Source organism: Cydia pomonella, chromosome 26, assembly GCF_033807575.1.
Source record: "Cydia pomonella isolate Wapato2018A chromosome 26, ilCydPomo1, whole genome shotgun sequence".
Lineage (NCBI taxonomy): Eukaryota > Metazoa > Arthropoda > Insecta > Lepidoptera > Tortricidae > Cydia > Cydia pomonella.
The window spans coordinates 5,180,244-5,200,879 of NC_084728.1; the positions used below are offsets into that span (position 1 = coordinate 5,180,244).

At 37.3% G+C, this 20,636-nt stretch overlaps 1 protein-coding gene across 2 annotated transcripts in view; it reads left to right on the plus strand.

The window, feature by feature from the left end:
• LOC133532149 (diacylglycerol kinase 1) overlaps positions 1–20,636 on the plus strand; it is a 255,031-nt gene that overhangs the window by 209,632 nt on the left and 24,763 nt on the right. For both annotated transcript variants that reach the window (XM_061870680.1, XM_061870681.1), the window contains 3 exons: positions 15,919–15,992; positions 16,460–16,571; positions 17,612–17,726. In XM_061870680.1, coding sequence (XP_061726664.1) covers positions 15,919–15,992; positions 16,460–16,571; positions 17,612–17,726 — 301 coding nt within the window. The remainder of the gene's footprint in view (positions 1–15,918; positions 15,993–16,459; positions 16,572–17,611; positions 17,727–20,636) is intronic.

Below are 20,636 nucleotides of genomic sequence, written 5' to 3' on the forward strand. Positions count from 1 at the left end.
TAATACCGCATTGTCATCCGATTTACATACGTATGCAAAATTACAGCTCAATTGGAAATCGGGAAGTGGGTCAAATTTAGCTTACATACATACTACTCTTTTATTTATATCATTATTTATAGTATGTAATAATACATAATTACTTTATGTATAGCTTGTAATTACTCTTTTAGGTATAGGTTTTATTTTTATTTTTTATAGGACATTATTACACAAATTGACTAAGTCCCACAGTAAGCTCAATAAGGCTTGTGTTGAGGGTACTTAGACAACGATATATATACTTTTAACGGTTATTTGGAAGAGATCCCTCTTAGGGATAAGTTCGCTTTTGTACTCCACAATTATGTTATGTCTGATGTAATCAATATTTCTTTTTTCTCGTACAATAAAGTGTTTACTTACTATTGATTTACAATAACAATATACATAATGGATATATACAGATGATTACTTACTTACTTACTAACAGGGTAATTTAAATGAAAGCTTGTAAAAACCACAAGATTCCAAGTATTCCAACACGAGAGCCGTGAACATTAATCATTTAAATTTTAAAATTGTTTCTTTGCATATTCGATATTATCTTCAAAAAATAAACATACCAGTTGGCCATCGAAGCTATACAAACATTTATAATTATAAATATTAATATTAGAATAAATGTAGAATAGCCAATGCCCTCAACCAGTGAGTTGACAAATTAAACACAACTCACAAGGTTATCAAGCAAACCGCCCGGAGGTATTGCGCGATTATGCAAACTTCAGGGACCAAGGGGGCTTATGTACATTCTATAGCAGCCCATAAAGTTCCTTTTATGGAAGGTAAGGAATGCAATGTCCATAGGCAGAACTGATGCAAAATTGTCCAGTTATCAGCTATAAATAGTTCCAAATCTCTCCAGAGTAGCGCTAGAGTAGCTAAGAACCTAAGCGTTATCGACGGACTGAAGTGCGCTGTCTATGATTTGATTCTTCAAGTATTCTAGGTATTGTAGCGCCACTTATGTAAGGTTTTATGATAACACTTTTTTGTATATGGAGATTCCATTCCTCACCTCCACCTTCCATAGTTCCGTTACTTAAATACTGACAGATAACGCACAGTCTTAATCGTGGAAAGTATCTTAAAATATAAAACATTTATTGAAATATTAAGGGTGAAAATGAGGGTTATGGAATTTAACAACATTGATGCGGTTGCGAGCGAAGTATGTATGTAAACGCTTCGTTATATAAAAGAGAGGTGAAGACACGATAAAACAAAATATGTACAATTTAATTATGTACAAAAGTGAACTTATCCCTATAAGGGATCTCTTCCAATAAACTTCTGAGCGCAGACACAGGTGGAGGATAGTATAAAAAATATGGAACAAAGGATACTAAATCATTTATAAAGAAAAAAATCATCTATCCCCGCGAAATTTGAACTCCAGCTTTCGGGTAGACACATTAAACACAACTTACAAGGTTATAAAGTAAGCTTGGAAGCATTGCGCAATTATGCAAACCTCAGAGCACAAGGGGTTACACCCAAGAGAAAGTTTGCGTGTTACTGTTTTTTTTTTTATTCTTTTATTTCTTTTATTTGACGACCGGTTTGGCCTAGTGGATAGTGACCCTGCCTACGAAGCTGATGGTCCCGGGTTCAAATCCTGGTAAGGGCATTTATTCGTCTGATGAGCATGGATATTTGTTCCTGAGTCATGGGTGTTTTCTATGTATTTATAAATATTTATATATTATATATATCGTTGTCTAAGTACCCTCAACACAAGCCTTATTGAGCTTACTGTGGGACTTAGTCAATTTGTGTAATAATGTCGTATAATATTTATTTATTTATTTATTCTAAATATTTAAAAAAGAATAGAAAGAAACACGCAGGGAAGCGCTAGTGGCCTAGCGGTAAGAGCGTGCGACTTGCAATCCGGAGGTCGCAGGTTCGAATCCCGGCTCGTACCAATGAGTTTTTCGGAACTTATGTACGAAATATCATTTGATATTTACCAGTCGCTTTTCGGTGAAGGAAAACATCGTGAGGAAACCGGACTAATCCTAACAAGGCCTAGTTTACCCTCTGGGTTGGAAGGTCAGATGGCAGTCGCTTTCGTAAAAACTAGTGCCTACGCCAAATCTTGGGATTAGTTGTCAAGCGGACCCCAGGCTCCTATGAGCCGTGGCAAAATGCCGGGCCAACGCGAGGAAGAAGGAGGAGAAAGAAACACGCAGTTCGTGTAGAAATTTCATTTAAAGAGACTTGTTTTAATAGCTGAGTGAAAAATGCACGGAATAGACGACTAATTTTAACTCTTATCCGGGCTAAAACTGCTGACAGTTCAAAATGGCAAACGAAATGTGAAAATGTATACTTAAAATGTCTTTGTGATCGTTAAATCGCATCAGCTTCGATAAAAGTTTACTGTGTAATTTTAAATTGACAGAAAAAATGAATAATTTACCGCCTTGAGGGAGATTCGAACCATCGACCTTCGTATCCTGGTCTAGGCACCAAAATGTAGTGCCAACGGTGCTTTGACATATCCAGAGTGTATTTTCGATACGACAACATAAGTTAGTAGTTTCGGCTTCAATGAAAACACTTTCATAGGTTTTATCGAAAAAATTACGACTTTTATTTTTCCACATAAATTAATTCAGCAAGCAATCATTACTTAGTTTTAACTCAAATGCCGCATTAATGAGTTCTACATTTCCTGCTACCTAAAGGTTGTTTGGAAGAGATCGCTTTTAAGCGATAAGACCACCTGTTGTTACCTGGTTCTATTTTTCTTTAAAATTTGTAGTTTTACATGTATGTAAACTGTATAATTGTTGGTGCAATAAAGAATATGTACTTACTTACTTAATGACGCCATGTCACAACAGTCACAAATGATGACTATGTACGAAATACATTGCCGCTCAAAATATTTTCAGAAATTAATTATGACGTTGCGGTTACAAGTATTCAGAATAATTTCATACCATTAAAACCTAAGTCTCGTTTAAGTTTGTGGTTATATCAAAAATATATGCAGTACTTATAATATACTATCGATCCTTTTAGCACCAAAGTGTAACTTTCCCACCCCTCAGCACTATAAGCTTAATATGTGATGAATAAATGCCCTTAATTATGCTAAAAAATGTGAAATGAATCTCGATTAAATTGTACCCCAATTTCCTTAACCACCGACTTGACAAATTAGACACAATTCACAAAGTTATCTAGTGAACCGCCCAAAGACATAGCGTAATTATGCGGCTTTAGGGAGCTTAAGTAGAAATGCATAGAACATGTTGAGTATATTAACTTAAAAAAAATCCTTAGCCCTCAAATTGGCAACGGAATAAAGAACGCATGTTACTTTGACCGTCTTTTTGCATTTTTTTTCTGGGAATCATTAGCACTATTTTTTTTTATACTCTCCTTAGCTATCCCTAAATTCCTTGATAACGACTTTACACGTTTTTTTGCTAATTTAAGGGTATAACCATGCCTAACGGAAAAAACCATGCTTGCGACCCTCGAGGTGACGACGATTGATTGCTCAATTTTATTTTGATGAAGTCTGCATTTATGGAGAATGCTTTTTTAGATAATTACTATATAAATGGATCTTAAGACATCATCATAATCAGCATTATCATAATCATAGTCATGGTAGAGTGGGACCAAGCTTTGTATGGCATTTATAATGACAAAGTGTGTATTAGTTGTATGAATATTATGAAATGATTTTTTCGGTTCGAACTCTAATCTGTAAAAAAAAAGCCTTGATTTATTTTTAAAGCAGTTACCAGTACTGACTGGAGAACAAACTCGTTTAAAAAACAATCTTATCTTCCTATTTACATGGTTCAGATTCATGTGACAGCTCATTCTGTTATCTGACAGGCCACACACAGGCAACCGATCGTCCTACATTACCATAACTCGTTATTTTAAAATGAGCTGTTACATCAATATGAACCTCAATACTATCACTATAGGTGCTTTTTAACGACATGGTTGCTTTGGCACGCGCTAAACCTGTAGTTGATTCATTTAACCCAGCTCAGATCACCCGGGTCAATGACGTAAAGGTGAATAAAGTGTATTTTTAGTTTACTTAATTGACCCGGGTGATCTGAGCTGGGTGAACAGAGTCAACTACAGAGCGCTAAATACGCTTCTCCAGAAAAGAAACAAAGGCTTTTATTTAACAGATTAGGACCTGAGTCGAAAAATCTCATAAAATTCATACTAAAAATGTCATAATTAATGACAAATTTCTATGAAAATATGATGTATGGTTACTCACTCATTTTATTCTATTCGAGTCGCTGCAATTTTAAACGGACTACTTAATTTTTTTATGATCTTTATTTACAACAACAATATACATGATGGATATATACAGAGGATTATTATTACTAGCTCAAATCTAAAATAGGCCTTTGAGGCATTTTACCAAGGGTACTAGCGGCAATTCCTCGTTGTATCGCAATGCTGATACGTTTTGCGAGGAAGCCGCCAGCTCTTCGGTCACCAGTTACGTCAACCAGACGCTTCGCGATTTCTGCAAAAAACATCTGTGCGCTGGGACCCCATAGACCTCTACTTATTGATTATAACATTCATTCCTCACTCCACTTCTTTATTCTAAAGATCTTTTTCTTCAGTTAGTTTTCTAGGCCAATCGCTATTGAATTCTATTTTCAAATGAAACTTACTAAGAGCTTCTGAGCACACAACATTGATTCGAAATACTTTCATCCTCTTAGACGTTTCCTATTGTATCCGTAAGAGACCATAGATTTTAAAATAGATATTATAAAAGAATAGAACGAATAGAATATTTTTTATTCGTAGGCACAAACAAGACACATTAAATTACATGATATAACAAAAACAAAGGAAGTGTAAAGTGCCACGAAATAGCCTCATTTCAGCATGTTGCTGGTGGCTTCCAGCGCTGATCTTCCGATGAAGACATATTATTTCAAATGCTTTATACACATGCTACAATACGTTAAAACCAATTTTAAAAGAGAATACATTATATTAGTGGTAATTTCACCATGCAAACGTTCTCGACCATTTTTCTCTCTGGATTTTGGCTCTAGACGATTTTTTTTTATATTATGAATTTAATATTACCAGTATCTGTGTCTGTAAGTTTTGCTATTTTGATATCCTTGTTTTCATAAGAACTAGGTTACTTCAAACAACGCTAAAAACGGCCAAATAAAGGTATTTTTCTAGTAAATAGTAAAATAGCATTCAGGCAATATATTATCTATTGATTGAAAAAAAACTATTTTTGCACAAAAGCTTATTACTTGAACTTGTCAATTAGGAACTTTTTTTGTTAAAAATAACTAAAAGTAACAATTTCACTCACTGCTCAACAAGAAGGACCAGATCTCACTGCATCTTTAATATACAAACATATTAACGTTATACGAGTATTTACATATTCTTATTGGACTTTGAAGTATCAGCACCCCTACGTACGTACGCGTATGCGTTAAGTTTCATTTTGTATGGGATTTTGAGTTTCCAAAATCGTTTGGCGCGCTGTTTCTAAATCCCATACAAAATGAGACTTAACGCAAACGCGTACGTCACGTTTCGCTGTCGAATAAATTTACACCAGGGGCTCAGATCGCGAAAGCAGTGAATCGGGAATATAATGAAATTTTGTGCGTGAGAGTGTCATTTCATGTGCTTCGTCAAATCGCATCATATGTTGATTATTTAAGCCTCTCCGAGCCATGTAGCGCGGTGACGGTGACTAAAATTCAAAGCTAACAAGTATACAAAATTATTTATTTCTTTAAAATACACATGACTATTGGCTATGATTTAGGAGATGGAGGCGCCCGGTAAAGAAAGAAATGCCTGTGTTGGAAGGCACCGCTCTTCCCTAGGTTAACAACAAATAAACTATTGATACAATATACGAAAACCTAAAAATTTCCAAACCTAAAATAAAAACAATATGTGTGTGTGTGTGTGTGTGTGTGTGTGTGCGTGCGTTCGTGCGTGAGTGCGTGCGTGCGTGCGGTGCGTGCCGGTATGTACTTATATGTATGTATGTATAATAGACTATTCGTAGGATAAGTATTAGTCATTTCAAAGGTATTAATGCCTTTAATGCTACAACTTACTTAATTAGGTGCTTTTAGACATTTTTAAATTTATAAAGTTAATGAGTTCCCAGAATTACAAACTTAACAAGAACGATCACACTGACAAATGCGAAACGTTTCATAAATATTTAGGAAGGCTTAGGTGTGAAAACCCTTTACAGGCGCGGTGGCGTGTTAAAGGAAATAAGCCGATTTAAGTATGACTTACGGTCTTATGCCATCCCGGTACCCCCATCCGTGTGTAAGCCGGTTTTGTAAATCAACTAATATATTTTTCTGTTCTCGGTGTAGGAAGCGTCAGCTTTCTAAACGAAGTTGCCTCTTTCCGGCTCCGTTGAACAGAACAAAATCATCCCTCGGATTGATATATAGATAGATAGAATACTCATTATTGGCACACCTCAGTAAAAAGATACAAGAAAAAAAATGTAAACAATTGATTAAATGTAGAGGCAGACAACAGGCGGTCTTATAGCTGAAGAGCGATCTCTTCTAGACAACCTTTGGGTAGCGGAAACAGAGAAGTAAATCGAAAAAGTAGGTGTTGCTAAAACGTCATGAAGCCTGCATTCACACACATAATTACACTGAATAAATATAGACATATAAGAAATACATATAGACACACATAAACATACATATAAATATATATGACACCGTAAGATTGTGCACCCGTTAGTTTATAATCTCACGTAGGTTAGGTTAGGTTAGTTTGTAATCTAACTACCGCCAGTTTATAATGTAACTAGCGAGATTATAAACTGACGAGTGTTTACAATTTTACGGTGACATATATAAAATAAACCGTAATATAGGATAGTAAATAATAAAGTTTTGGATCACCATGTTTGTCGACTTCGGCTTCGCCTAGGCCGACAATTCCATGTGATCTGAGCAGGATCTGAGACATTTCCTACTTTTTTGCCATACTATTCCATCATAACCATATGATCATCATCTTCCTCGCGTTGTCTCGGCATTTATACCACGGCTCATGGGAGCCTGGGGTCCGCTTGACTCTAGAATTGGCGTATTTTTTCCAATCCAGAGGATAAACTATTAGGCCTTATTGGGATTAGTCCGGTTTCCTCACGATGTTTTTCTTCACCAAAAAGCGATTGGTAGATATCAAATGACATTTCGTACATAAGTTCCGAAAAACTCATTGGTGGTTAATCAATGGTTTATTTTTCTTGTATATTTTTACTGAGGTGTGCCAATAAAGAGTATTCTATCTATCTATCTACGTCACCTTCGGATTACAAGATGAACGCTTTTACCACGTAAAAAAAAACAATATTAAAACGGGTCACTTGACCCATGTATTTTGTGTCGAAAATTGCTCGAAAATATCGACTAGAAATTTTGAAAACTTTGAACTCTTTTTTCACCAATTTAGGGGATTAATGATAGATAGATAGATAATCCGTTTATTTGTTTGCCACAATACACACAGGAAATACAATTAATAAAATGACAAAAAAAACAGATAATACAAAATTATATGAGAGAAATACACATTTATACAAAATAGTAGTAGAAAGAGAAGAAAAATAATAATAATAATAATAATACATTTAAATAATACTGTTCCATACATATAGGAAATGTTGTGTGCGTCGCAGCAAAACAAAAAATATATAAAAACCATATGTGCGGTTAATACAAACTGAACGCCATCTTAACTCCCTTGGGGAATGAATTTCTAAAAACGTTGAAATCACTGTTCTCGTTTCCTATTATTGTGTCTTTTTACCATTTTAAGATCACTATTTACAAAAACTTTCGTTCCCAATGCAAACTTACAACCCTTTTTTCACTAACTTAGGGAATGAATTTTCAAAAAAGGTATTATGTATCAGTTTTCGTCTATTTCAATATAGAGGTAATGCCCGTTTACCAACTTTCAAGTTCCTAGCTTAAAAGAAAGCTCGTCCCACATATAAACTTCTATCCCCTTTCGTTATAGATATATATCGTTGTCAGGGACCGTGGCGTGGGACTTAGTCAATGTTCATAAGAATGTCCATATAATATTTATTTATTTAATCAATAAATGAAGGCCGAACTGTATGCGGCATTACAATATTAGAAATCATAAAAACACCTAAGTATTCCGGCCAATGCCTTTTGAAGAGAACTCTGAATGTATTTATAACCTCAAAGATGGCGGCGTCTGCCTCCATGGGGACCGTTGCTAGGCAACGAACTTCGAACTGGCACGGCTTAAATATAATCAGTATTGAGAGTTTAGAGAAAGACGTTCGATTTGAATTCATCAAGTTTAAGTCTTTTAGCAACTCTTAGAAAACGATTAAAGGACGAAAGTTCGTAGGTAAGGTCAAAAGGGTTAACACATTCACTGCCAGCGACCCGCTAGGCGGGTTCTCTATTCGTAGGCGCTTTTCGCTACACACGGGTGTTCCCGTGTTATCAACTACGCTTGTAGCGTGTAGCTCGCGCTGGGACTGAGGGCCTACCGCGAACCATGTTCGACGTGTTGCCTCTCTATCGCACTTGTAATTTCGTACGTAAGTGTGACAGGGAGGCAACACGTTGAACGTGGTTCCCGGTAGGCCCTCTGAATGTGTTAAATGCTACGATGCGATTATGGCGTCTATTTGAGTGTTTTTTTTTTAAATCAATGTGAATTACAAGAGCTCCCGTTATCTAGTGTTAAGGCATGAGCTACGTGGAAATAAAACGTAACATAGTGTGCGTTCCAGCCAATCGTATTCGAAAAATAAATAATAGACGTAACCCTATAGTTTCCTGTACCTCGGTTGACTTTACCTAGAACAAACTTGTCGAAGTACGGTCACGTCTGAAAATATCGATACGAAAAAAGTGCCAAAAATATGTATACACGAGCTTGTTGCCCATATATTAAGGTAGTGTATACATATTTTTAGCACATTTTTTGTACCGACATTTTCAGACGTGACTGTACATTACCTACAATAACTATTATCACAATTTAAAGTTTCTTACTAACAATCCTACAAGAAATTGTAGAATTAAAAAAATAATTGAACTAAACGCTAATCATAGTTGCAACACTAGTCATAACAATAAAAAAATGGTGTAATTTTTTTAAACATAGTGTTTAATTTGATTGTAATTCATATTTTGCTCGCGAATAATTTATATTATGCGAAGTTTCGATAGAGTAGACTAACACAACTGTGGGCTTTTTGATTCTAAAACATACAATTATTATTTATTTTTTCGATTTTACCCAGAGAGGAAAATGTTAGAAGACTACGTTTCTATGAAAAAGCGATTTCGCGCGGTCGTCCACTTTTTTGTTAAGGTACAGCGTTTATTCCATGTCAAAAGACTGCGTATATAATTGTACAATAACTTTGGAACATAATTAATCGAGAATTACAAGGTGAAAGTCGAGACAATATTATATTTAAGACTTTCCACCTTGAGGCAAGATTGGGGAACTTTAAATTTCGGTGGCTAATTTCAGACTAAAGCTAAGAAATGAATTAAAACAAATTCTAATATCTCTTCTTCCTCGCATTGTCTTGGCATTTTTCCGCTGCCCATGGGAGCCTGGGGTCCGCTTGGCAACTAATCTCGAGAATCGGCGTAGGCACTAGTTAGAAAGCGACTGCCATCTGACCTTCCAACCCAGAAAGTAAACTAGGCCTTATTGGGATTAATCCGGTTTCCTCACGATGTTTTCCTTCACCGAAAAGCGACTGGTAAATATCAAATGATATTTCGTACATAAGTTCCGAAAAACTCATTAGTACGAGCCGGGGTTTGAACCCGCGACCTCCGGATTGCAATTTGCATGCTCTTACCGCTAGGCCTCCAGCGCTCCCAAAACAAATTCTAATACAATGACTAAAAATATTACAGTGTTAATGTATATCAACCACGGAGCTATGTATCTATTGAACAAAATACAGTCGCCATCATATAAATCGGAGCGGCCAAAGTGCTGACAAATATCTGAACGTAACTATTGTCAAGGCGTTAGTGTTTGTTAAAAAAAAAAGTGTTTGTTCAGATATTTTTAGCACCTCGGCCGCTCCGATATATCTGATGGCGACTGTACTATGATGATATTGATGATACTGGGGAGGGGGGGCTTTTCCTGAGGAAATAGATGAAATTATAAACTGGAATAGATATCATATACGAAAGAAAAAGTGACCAAGACCTCCGCTGGGACCAGCGTCCTCTGCATTAGCAGCAGTAGCCTTACCACGAGTTTGACCCTGACATATTGGCTAGCGTCTGCGTAAGCTACTTTCTATGCATCTCGCTCGTGCTGACATATTAGTGCGAATAAACTATATGTGAAAAATAGTTTACAAAAAGTATTTAAATACAACATTGAAATACTTCCTGGATATACTATTTCAAATGCAAAATACAAAATAGTTTTTAAATTTGTATTTAAAGCACGTATTTTATTATACATTTTTAAAATACAAATACTTTGCGATAAAAGGTACTCTGAATAGTGAATAGGTACCTAGTCTGAACTAAAAAATATTACTCGGAATTTCTTAGTTGGAAAGGCTCTGTTTATTCTTTGAAAACAGTCCTCTTGAGTGCAAATTTCGAGTTGTTTCCTCATGTTAATCGTTAGAATGGACTTTTAAGTGAAGGTTTATAACGGTTAATTTTTAAAAGCATTCATTTACATTCGTAATATTTTACAGCTAGTATATGCCTATCTTTGGTGTGGTGAAAAAGTCTCGAGGTCGAGACACCAGAAACCCAATTTGTTCACCTCTCGTGCCTCAGTTGAAACCCTCGCAACGCTCAAGATTTCACTTTTACACTAACCACTCGCTACGCTTGTGGTCATGTGCGGCGTTACTAACAGATTCCAGAGGGCCTACCGCGAACCACGTTCGACGTATTGCCTCTCTGTCGCACTTGTAAATTCGTACGTAAGTGTGTTAGGGAGGCAACCTGTCGAACGTGGTTCGCGGTGGGCCCTCAGTTCTATGTTAAAAGAATGAGAAAGTTGCAAGGATTGTAACGTCAGAAGAGATTGTAACTCCTACCTACATTTCTTGATAAAAAGTATTTTTTATTTTAAAATAGAAAATAGGTTCCAAAAACTATTTTAAATAAAATACAAAATAGTTATTTTCAAAAAGTATTTAAAAAAAAACATAATAGGTATTTTGCATTTTAAATACACGTGTTTCCAATAAGTCACATCTCTGGCGAGCGATATGTATAGAAAGAGTCACACAGACGCTAGCGAATATGTCGGTGGCAAACTCGTGGTAAGGCTACAGAGCCCCCAACCACTCGGCTACCCAAGCACACGACCTACTTCGTATCAAATGTTTTCATAATTTACATGCTCATTATCTTAAAGGTCAAAGCGGAAGTTACCCCTCCGGCGCTCCATCAAGCTAAAAACTTAACCCTACACGCTTTATAATGGAAATTAAATTTTCACCATTTCACTTAGAGGATATCTTGTTTCACTAGTCAATTTATTACACAAATACATTTCGTCTTAGAATAAACTTTCAAGTGTGCTAAAATCAAAACACAAGTAACAAAAAACATAAGAAACTTAATACTAGATTACAGGACGATATTATAACAATTACTAATTACACAATTTAAAAAAAATTAAATTAAGACTTTAACAACGAAACATTTTTAAGCTAACAATTGAGACTAAACTAAAACTAGAAATTTAACTACTAAAGAGTACATGACATCAGGTCTTTACTACTAACCTAACCTAAATAACGCCCTATACTAGAAATTCACCCCACGACCCCCCCGACGCAAAAGTACCCATGACACTCGCCGCGTTGCCACGTTGAACGGCTATGGATAATCTTTGCATCAGGAAGGTCCCTGAGCGAGGATCCAACCCTCTCTCTCGCATGCGTCTCCCAACTTCCTCGAAAAAGGCCTTGGCCTCGGCACACCAGCACCCGGCGGTTTCTACAGCAAGCGGAACAAATAAATAGTTCGCAAGGACCTCATATTTCTCCCGCTTGCGAACCGCAGCCAACTCGGCCGCTGCCCCTGCCATCCTCAACCGTACGGCCAATATGCGACGCCGCGAAAGTGCTGACGCACGTTGCGTCCCACACTAAACATTTCCCCTTCTCCCAAGGAACCAACGTCAACCCATCAGGTCTCTTCCCATCAGAGCGACTGAGGCCCGGAGGTTCCAGCACGCACGGGACGTTTGCAGAAACTAGCGCTCTCCGCACGATATCATTAAGCGCGTGGTGCCGCGGAAACCTCCCTGCACACCGACCACAACTCAACGCGTGATGACCGCTGCTCTCCACCCTAGTACCGCAGATGCAAGCGTGGGGTTCACACACTGCACAGCCCAGGCGAAGAGCAACTGCAATCCGCGTCGAGTCGTTGTCAAGCAGTGTACCCAAGTGCGGAGAGGGAAGCGCGTGAAGCCACGCTCCCGACTCCGGCTTCGACACTGCGAGCATCCTCAATTAAAATTAAACATAGATTAAGCTTTTAAGTTCATATTTGTATGACTTTAAAGAGTTCTTTAGTCTCCGAAAAGAGTGTAATTTTACTTAAAAATTCCACGACTTAAGCTTTTTAAAGGCAACATTTATTTGTTAAAATGTCAGCCGTATGTCTAATCTACTAGTGCTCATTTTCTAATGCGCTAGAATTATTAACGTAATTTCTTGTGGACTCCGTAATAACATAGCCTATTCTTGTGTTCTAAACCTTATTACCTAAATGTTAGAGTTGATTTTGCAATACAGTATAGATTATTAACGTAAGTCAGTTCATTTTGAAACTTAATCGTAGGTTGTTAGAGTTCATTTTGTGTGGTATATGATATTAAATTATTAACTTGGTCTATTAGGACGATTAAGTGCGGTCGGAGGTAGTCTCCGTTTCCTCAGAGAGAGTTTAAGAGGGAATAGAGCACGTGGTCGTCCAAAAAGGAGAAAACGTTTTTCCACTTCTAAACATTTTCTATTTTCCATGATTTTAGTATGTTATTGACACAATAAAAAACTAGGTTTGTAGGTTTTCCTTTCTTTTACAAGAAATTTTTTTTTTTAGAAGAGCGAAACTTATAAGTTCCCTTTTAAGTTCAAAAGTAAGAGACCCTATTCGTTTCGAAAGTCCTATCCAACGATAACACACACTATTGGGTCAATGCAAAAAAAAAATCAAAAAAAATCTCTTTGTATGGGAGGTGCCCTAGCGATTGTGTAGCGTAATACTACCTACGTAGGTAATTGAAAGTAACGGAGATCACAAGACAAATATGAACTTGGCTGGAAGATTAATTATGCTTCATATACCTATTTAATGTGGAGTAGGCGGTTCTATATACATATAAACGCTTAAGGGAAAGCGGGGTAATTACGAACACCTTACCTTACCTTAGGTAGTTTTGAAATATTTCAAAAGATAGTTTTTATAGGTTAACTTTAATAATATAAATCTTCTGAAAGGAAAATTACTGTACCTATTTTAAACTAGTTCAATCAACATGATTAATTTTTTTTTAATCAACTTTTATGACAAAAACAAACCTAGTATTCGTGTTTACCTGACGCTGGTCGGGCAACCACGTACACCTGATGGAGCAATTACTATCGTTCGCAATTAATCCAAACTAGCCTAAAAATTAGATCATGTACGACAGATAATATACAGGATTAATCTTAAATTCCAAAAAAGTGAAAACGATTGCATGTCTGTACACATTTTACAGTACATATGGTGCCACTTTAGCGCACTAGTGCGAAAATTAGCATATTACGTAACTGTGTCGAATATTTAAAGGGCCATATGTACTGTAAAACGTTGTACGATACATGTGCGAATAGGTAATTCGCAACTCGTGTCGATTTAAAACACTCCCTTCGGTCGTGTTTTAATTTATCGCCACTCTTTACGAATTTCCTATTTTTCGCACTTGTATCGTAATGTACTATTATGGGTCCATTTTAACAAACGTAAAATGAAGGATTACTTTTAATTTTAATGAAATAGCTAAACATTCTTTATTGTCACGATACAATACTAAATTAACAAGTTAAAGAGCTGATTTTTATTATATATGGGGTAAAGCCGAACGTTCATAACTGATCCACTCAATACGTTCGCCAATACTACCAATACCCACCAAGGTAATAAAACAAAAAAAATATAATGCTAGTTTATTGCCTGGCATTTAAATCCTCAGCTACTAATTATTTATGCAAATAATTGTCGTTTTAAAACTATTACTACTATATAATCTTTGAATTCGTTTTTGCTTTGCGCCCGTAACGCTCCGCCAGTCGATTGGCCCTAGTGATAGCGTGATTTTTAATGGCGATAAGTGAAATCATGTTATTTCTTTCTAACGTAGCGAAACAGCCGTGTTCGCGATTACCCATCGTTCGTGATTACCCGGCATCCCCCTACACCGCTGACTAACTCTGATAAAAACGGGGGACTTGAGCCTATTCATTACGGAGGGATCGGACTTTTTTACCACCCCAATTATATTGTGTCACAGGAACCTTTTTTTAAATTTATGTCACAAATCACAATATACAATGTACCTCTAATTAAAGTTTCCCCAAACTGTAAAGCAGTTTGTTGGCGATGCGCTCCAACTAAACTAAAACATAGATACTGTTTAGGTACCACATCGACGCTTAAGAATCAATACTGTCTAACTAACATTTTTTACGTTTTTTACCTTTTAATGCAGTTAGATGCAGAAAAAGATAACGAACATAACTGCATTAAAAGGTAAAAAACTTAAAAAATGTTAGTTAGACAGTATTGATTCTTAAGCGTCGATATATCGACAACACAGCTGCCCCCCGGCCAATAACCTATTTCGACGCAATAAGCTGTCATAACAGTTGTCCGGTTAATCCTACCTACCTACCAAGGCAGGTTCGTGAAGAAAATACAGCGAGTAGAAGTTTTTTATGTTTATGTGTACATTTTCTAGTAATGAAAACTAGTCTAATCTAAAAATGTTTCGTAAACATAGGTAATTTTTACATGAAAGTTCTAGAATTTTGTGTTATTTCAGATTTTTCAGAATGTCGTTTTAAAATAAGAGCGTAGCTTCCATTGCAGAGCGGCGGCTAGGTTCATAAAATTAGACCAAGATAAGTCTGCAACGGTTTTAATAGTTTGAAAGTTCTCTGAAATTATGAAGGTTAAATAACAGTTGCACTGCATGTACAGTCAGCATCAAATGTAGCGGATCAAATAACGCTTCATAAGTATCTACCATTCTGTAGCAGCTTAACAAAAAGTGATGTATTTAATATATAGCAACTAAGACTGTAGAAAATATAGTTTTGAATGCGAATTTTAGAAATGTATCTATATTTGGAAAAAATATCCGAAATATCAGATACTTTTGGCGCGTTCTTTCATCCGCTACTTTTGATGCTGACTGTACTATCAAAACCGTTGCAGACTTATCATGGTTTATCTCTATGACTCTTTTTTAGTGTTCCGAACAAAACTTTGTTCACGGAACACTTATGGAATCACGTCCGTCTGGCAAATTGGTTTGATGCGGTTTTCTCAGAGACCGTTTGATGGAGGCAGCTTTTTGGAACAGTTACAGTTTACAGTAATTAGCGCGACTGTTATTATAAATAAGTCAAAACCGCTTATTTCTTATTTTAGACGGTAATTTAGGGGGTTGAGAGGGGTAATTTTTTTTTGTTTTAATATAGTTTTCCTTCAAAACTCTGGGATGGTGATGATGATGGTAACTGAACGTCATTTCTGTTTGTTGCAGGACATCGACTTCGAAGGATTCCGCTGGTTTCTGGACAATTTCCTTGAGTGCTCAGCTCCAGATGAACTCTCCAGGTAATAAAATCAAATCTAAATGCTTATTTCAGTCCAGGGTGAACAGGCTACAACTGAACCGGTGAGCTCCATCTTAGGCCCTGTCTTCACTTTCCTTCAGGTGTGACTAGCCACCGCCGCCGTTAACGATTGGCACGTTGGCTAAGCACCCAGGTATCTTTATTATTATTATTATAAACTGATCGGCGATTGGCCCTAGTCACACCTGATGGAAAGTGAAAACGTAGTAGCCTATTCACTCGTGCTTTACAGAGACCGAGGTCATTTTTATCAGGGAATACGATGGCGGGAGCGCATTCCATTCTTTAGCCGTCCGAGGAGGCAAATCGATTTGTCTATAGATAATACAAAAAATAAAACTATAATATATAGTACCTTAGAATTCAAATACTGTCCATAATAGGGCCGATATCTGTGCTGTACAATCACTAACCCTTCGATTGTAGTAAATAAACGCATTATTCCAGGCATTTATTCCTGTCATTCGTCCGGCGTGACCGTCGGCCGGCGCTTCGTGAAATGGCTGCCGCCAGTTCAGCCGCCGCGTGCGCAGCCGTCACTGCGCATGGAGATCATCAGGTGAGCGGGACAGGATTATACACTTGTCTCTGTCCTTAAGAAGTGGATGCCGTCAGCTCCGTCGCCGCATGCACCGCTGTCACAGGCTGTGACAGGTTTATACGTCTGTCTCTGTTTTCGAAAAATTGTCGCCGAATTCGATATTCGATTCGATGCAATAATTTTTAATTGTTTGGTGGATTTAAATATACCTAATGTCCGTGTTACAACAATGCTATTAATTTAATTTTACGAACAAAAAAAATAATTAAAAAAATAACCATGCCATTCAGTTTACTTAACCATACCCCGACGTTATGGAGTTTAAAAAACACCGTGTATGTTGCACATAAATGTTTATGCCAACTTTCATATTAGGTACTTACAATAACCGTATACTTTCGCTGTGAACCAGTTCAGTTTTTTTTTTTGCCTCTATCCTTACGATCGAGCTAAACTCCGCCTCCCATAGAGATAACCAATTACGATGCATTTAGAATTAATTATCTTAATAATAAAAAGGGTGAAAGCAGGTAATGAGACAAGCAATAAGTAGTAAGGACCGTTTATTAGTTGTTGTTATTTAGGCTAAACTTCGCCTCCCCATAAAGATAACCAAATAGGATGCATATAGGATTCATTATCTCAGTTTGCAAATGGCGGCCGGCACAAAGACAATGGACGACAATAAACTTTACCTGAGCTAACCTTTTTTTTCGACACCCACTTTTTTAAGTGCCATACTATTGGTCAGCACTTTTGTGTTATCGCCTCACCGCCTGCAAGACGTTTAAAAGATTTTCGCCCTTAAGGTGGTTCACCACAAATGTCCCCGATGTACCTACCAAGGATGCTGACGGCATTTCCTCGTTGTATCGCAATGCTGATACGTTGTGCGAGGACGCCGCCAGCTCTTCGGTCACCAGTTACGTCAACCAGATGCTTAGGTTTCACGTTAGGTAGGTACTTCAGTTTGTAGTTTTAAAATGTGAGAGATTTTATCTCGGCGACTATGTCATGTGGCTCTTGAGTTTTTAGTAAAATGTCTAAATATTTAACAGACGAAACACACCTTGGCCTCGAAGATCCATGGGCTAGCTGAACGGCTTCAGCAGCTGGGCAAAGGCTCAGGAGACTCTGTGGATGGCAGCGACAAGGGATCGAGAAGTCGCACTGGTAAGTCCTGTCAAAGCCTTTTTCTTGCCTTCTTGGGGAAATGCATTTAGCCTGCCACCTGTACCCTCACAACGAGCTTGCCACTGACCAGACACTGACATATTGGCTAGCTTGTGTATTAGAGCGAGCGAGATGTATAGAAAATAAGATCCGCAGACGTTTGTTAATGTCAGTGTCAAAGTCGTGATAGCCGTACTGGTCCCGGGGAACCAGGAGGGTTGACGGACCAACCAGGGGTAGGACTACCGTCTAAAACCACCAACGAATGCCGGCTACACCTGGTAGTGGAGCGCCACTGGATCGCTGTCAGCATTCGGTCACGTGAAGTCCAAAGAAACAAACCAAGATGCCAATCGTTTGCGCCGTAGCGAACGAAACGGTAATGTCGCTCTATCACTCATCCATATAAGTACAATGGATATTAGACATTAGCGTTTCCTTACTATGGCGCAAACGGTTGGTATCTTGGTTAGGCTTCCTCTTATAGCTTAGAAAAACGCTCCAATACACTTCCCAGATTTCTAAAAGTCGTGTTAAAGAACAGCAAAGGACTGCTATAAAATTTATACTTTTTAAGGTTCCGTAGCCAAATGGCAAAAAGGGAACCATTATGGATTCGTCGTGCCTGTCTGTCTGTCCGTCCGGATGTCACAGCCACTTTTTTCCGAAACTGTAAGAACTATACGGTTGAAACTTGGTAAGTAGATGTATTCTGTGAACCGAATGAAGACTTTCACACGAAAATTGAAAAAAAAAATTTTTTTGGGGGTTTCCCATACTTAGAACTGAATCTCAAATTTTTTTTTATATCAATCCCATACGTGTGGGGTATTTATGGATAGGTCTTCAAAAATGAGGTTTCTAATATATTTTTTCTAAACTGAATAGTTTGCGCGAGAGACACTTCCAAAGTAGTAAAATGTGTCCCCCTCGCCTGTAACTTCTAAACTAACAGAATGATAAAACTAAAAAAAATATAATTATGATGTATATTACCATGCAAACTTCCACCGAAAATTGGTTTTGAACGAGATCTAGTAAGTAGTTTTTATAAAACGTCATAAATGGTACGGAACCCTTCATGGGCGAGTCCAACTCGCACTTGGCCGCTTTTTTGAAATAGTATATTTATAACCGGTCAAACAACGTTATCAGTAGAAAAAAGTCTATAGAACGATAACTCTTAGCGCCTACTTTTTTTAATTTGTCGCTTTATTCTACTGACGGAAATGGCTTGACTTGCCGTTATGATTTTTGTATGCTAGGCGTCTGTTTACGGCGTATTTATTTGGCCATTTTTAGAACTTTTTATTGTAACCTAGTTCTTATTATACCTAAACACAAGAATAACAAAAAAAGCAAAACGTACCTACAGACAAACTGGTAATATTGAACTCGTATAGAAATATAATCTAGGGCCAAAATCCGGAGAGGAAAATGTCAAGAAATTTTGTATGGAAAATTGAATAGTATTTCCTCTTAAGTCGAGCAAATATATGCCACTAATGAGTTCTGAGCTATAAATAGAATAATTGCAGCTAAAGTCTACACAAATCGATTTCCCGCCTTATGCCCCCCCCCCCCACCCTTAGGTAAACCTTGGAGCTTGCTACCACGCTTTCTGCTAGTGCATTTATTGATTTAAAGTAATTTAAACGATGTATTGCAATCTGTATTGCGGTCTTAAATTTTTTACGAAGTTGTTTTTATTTTGTTACGTCGGTGGTAAACAAGCATACAGCCCACCTGATGATGAGCAGTCTCCATAGCGACGCATGCAACTCCAGAGGCATGCGCGTTGCCGAGCCTAACACTCGTTGAGCACTGGCAACCTTTGCCGATGATGAACTATTTGGATCTGTACCTCTAGTGTACATTTGTTCGACACCGAAACGTGACATACGCCTTTGCGTTAACTCTCATTTTGTATGGGATTTTGAGTTTCCAAAACATCCCGCTTGGTGCGCTGTTTCTAAATCCCATACAAAATGAGACTTAACCCAAACGCGTACGTCACGTTTCGCTATCGAATAAATTTACACTAGGGGTACAGAATTCTGATCCGACGGTTTTTTACAACTAGCCATTTTTAATCGCATTATAAACAGTATTTTACAAACTTTTATTTAACTTGCAATGTATGTATTAGGGTGGGTCATTTTTAGGGTTCCGTACCCAAAGGGTCAAACGGGACCCTATTACTGAGACTTCGCTGTCCGTCCGTCCGTCCGTCTGTCACCAGCCTGTATCTCATGAACCGTGATAGCTAGACAGTTGAAATTTTCACAGATGATGTATTTCTGTTGCCGCTATAACAACAAATACTAAAAACAGAATAAAATAAATATTTAAGGGGGGCTCCCATACAACTAACATAATTTTTTTGCCGTTTTTATAAATAATGGTACGGAACCCTTCGTGCGCGACTCGCACTTGCCCGGTTTTTTATTATTTTATAGGAAGCACAGTTAAAAAAGGTGCCATTTGATAATTAATTACTGCGCGTATTTTTATTTTATTTCTAGCTTTAATTTTACTGCCTCCGGATTTAAGTTGAAGTTTTCGTAAAATGTATGGACATCATGAAATAGTTATTTGTGCAACAAGAGAGGAAAATTGGTTTTTCTTGCGAGGGACTCAAAAACACGAGATCTAAAATAACTTTGCTCTCGTGTGACACATACAACTTTTCACCTCAGTAGTGGGAACATATTAAAGGTTAAAAAAATTCAACATCAAGGAAAGTTAACCACATTTATTTACATTCATGAATGAAAGGCATCGTCATTATGACGAAAGCTTGTCTCACTCCCTGGAGGGACGAAAGTAGGATCGTTCGAGCTGCTGAGGTGAAAAAACTGTTTCTTTTTGATTACTTATTTTTCAGTTTATTGGCTCGAACCTTTACAA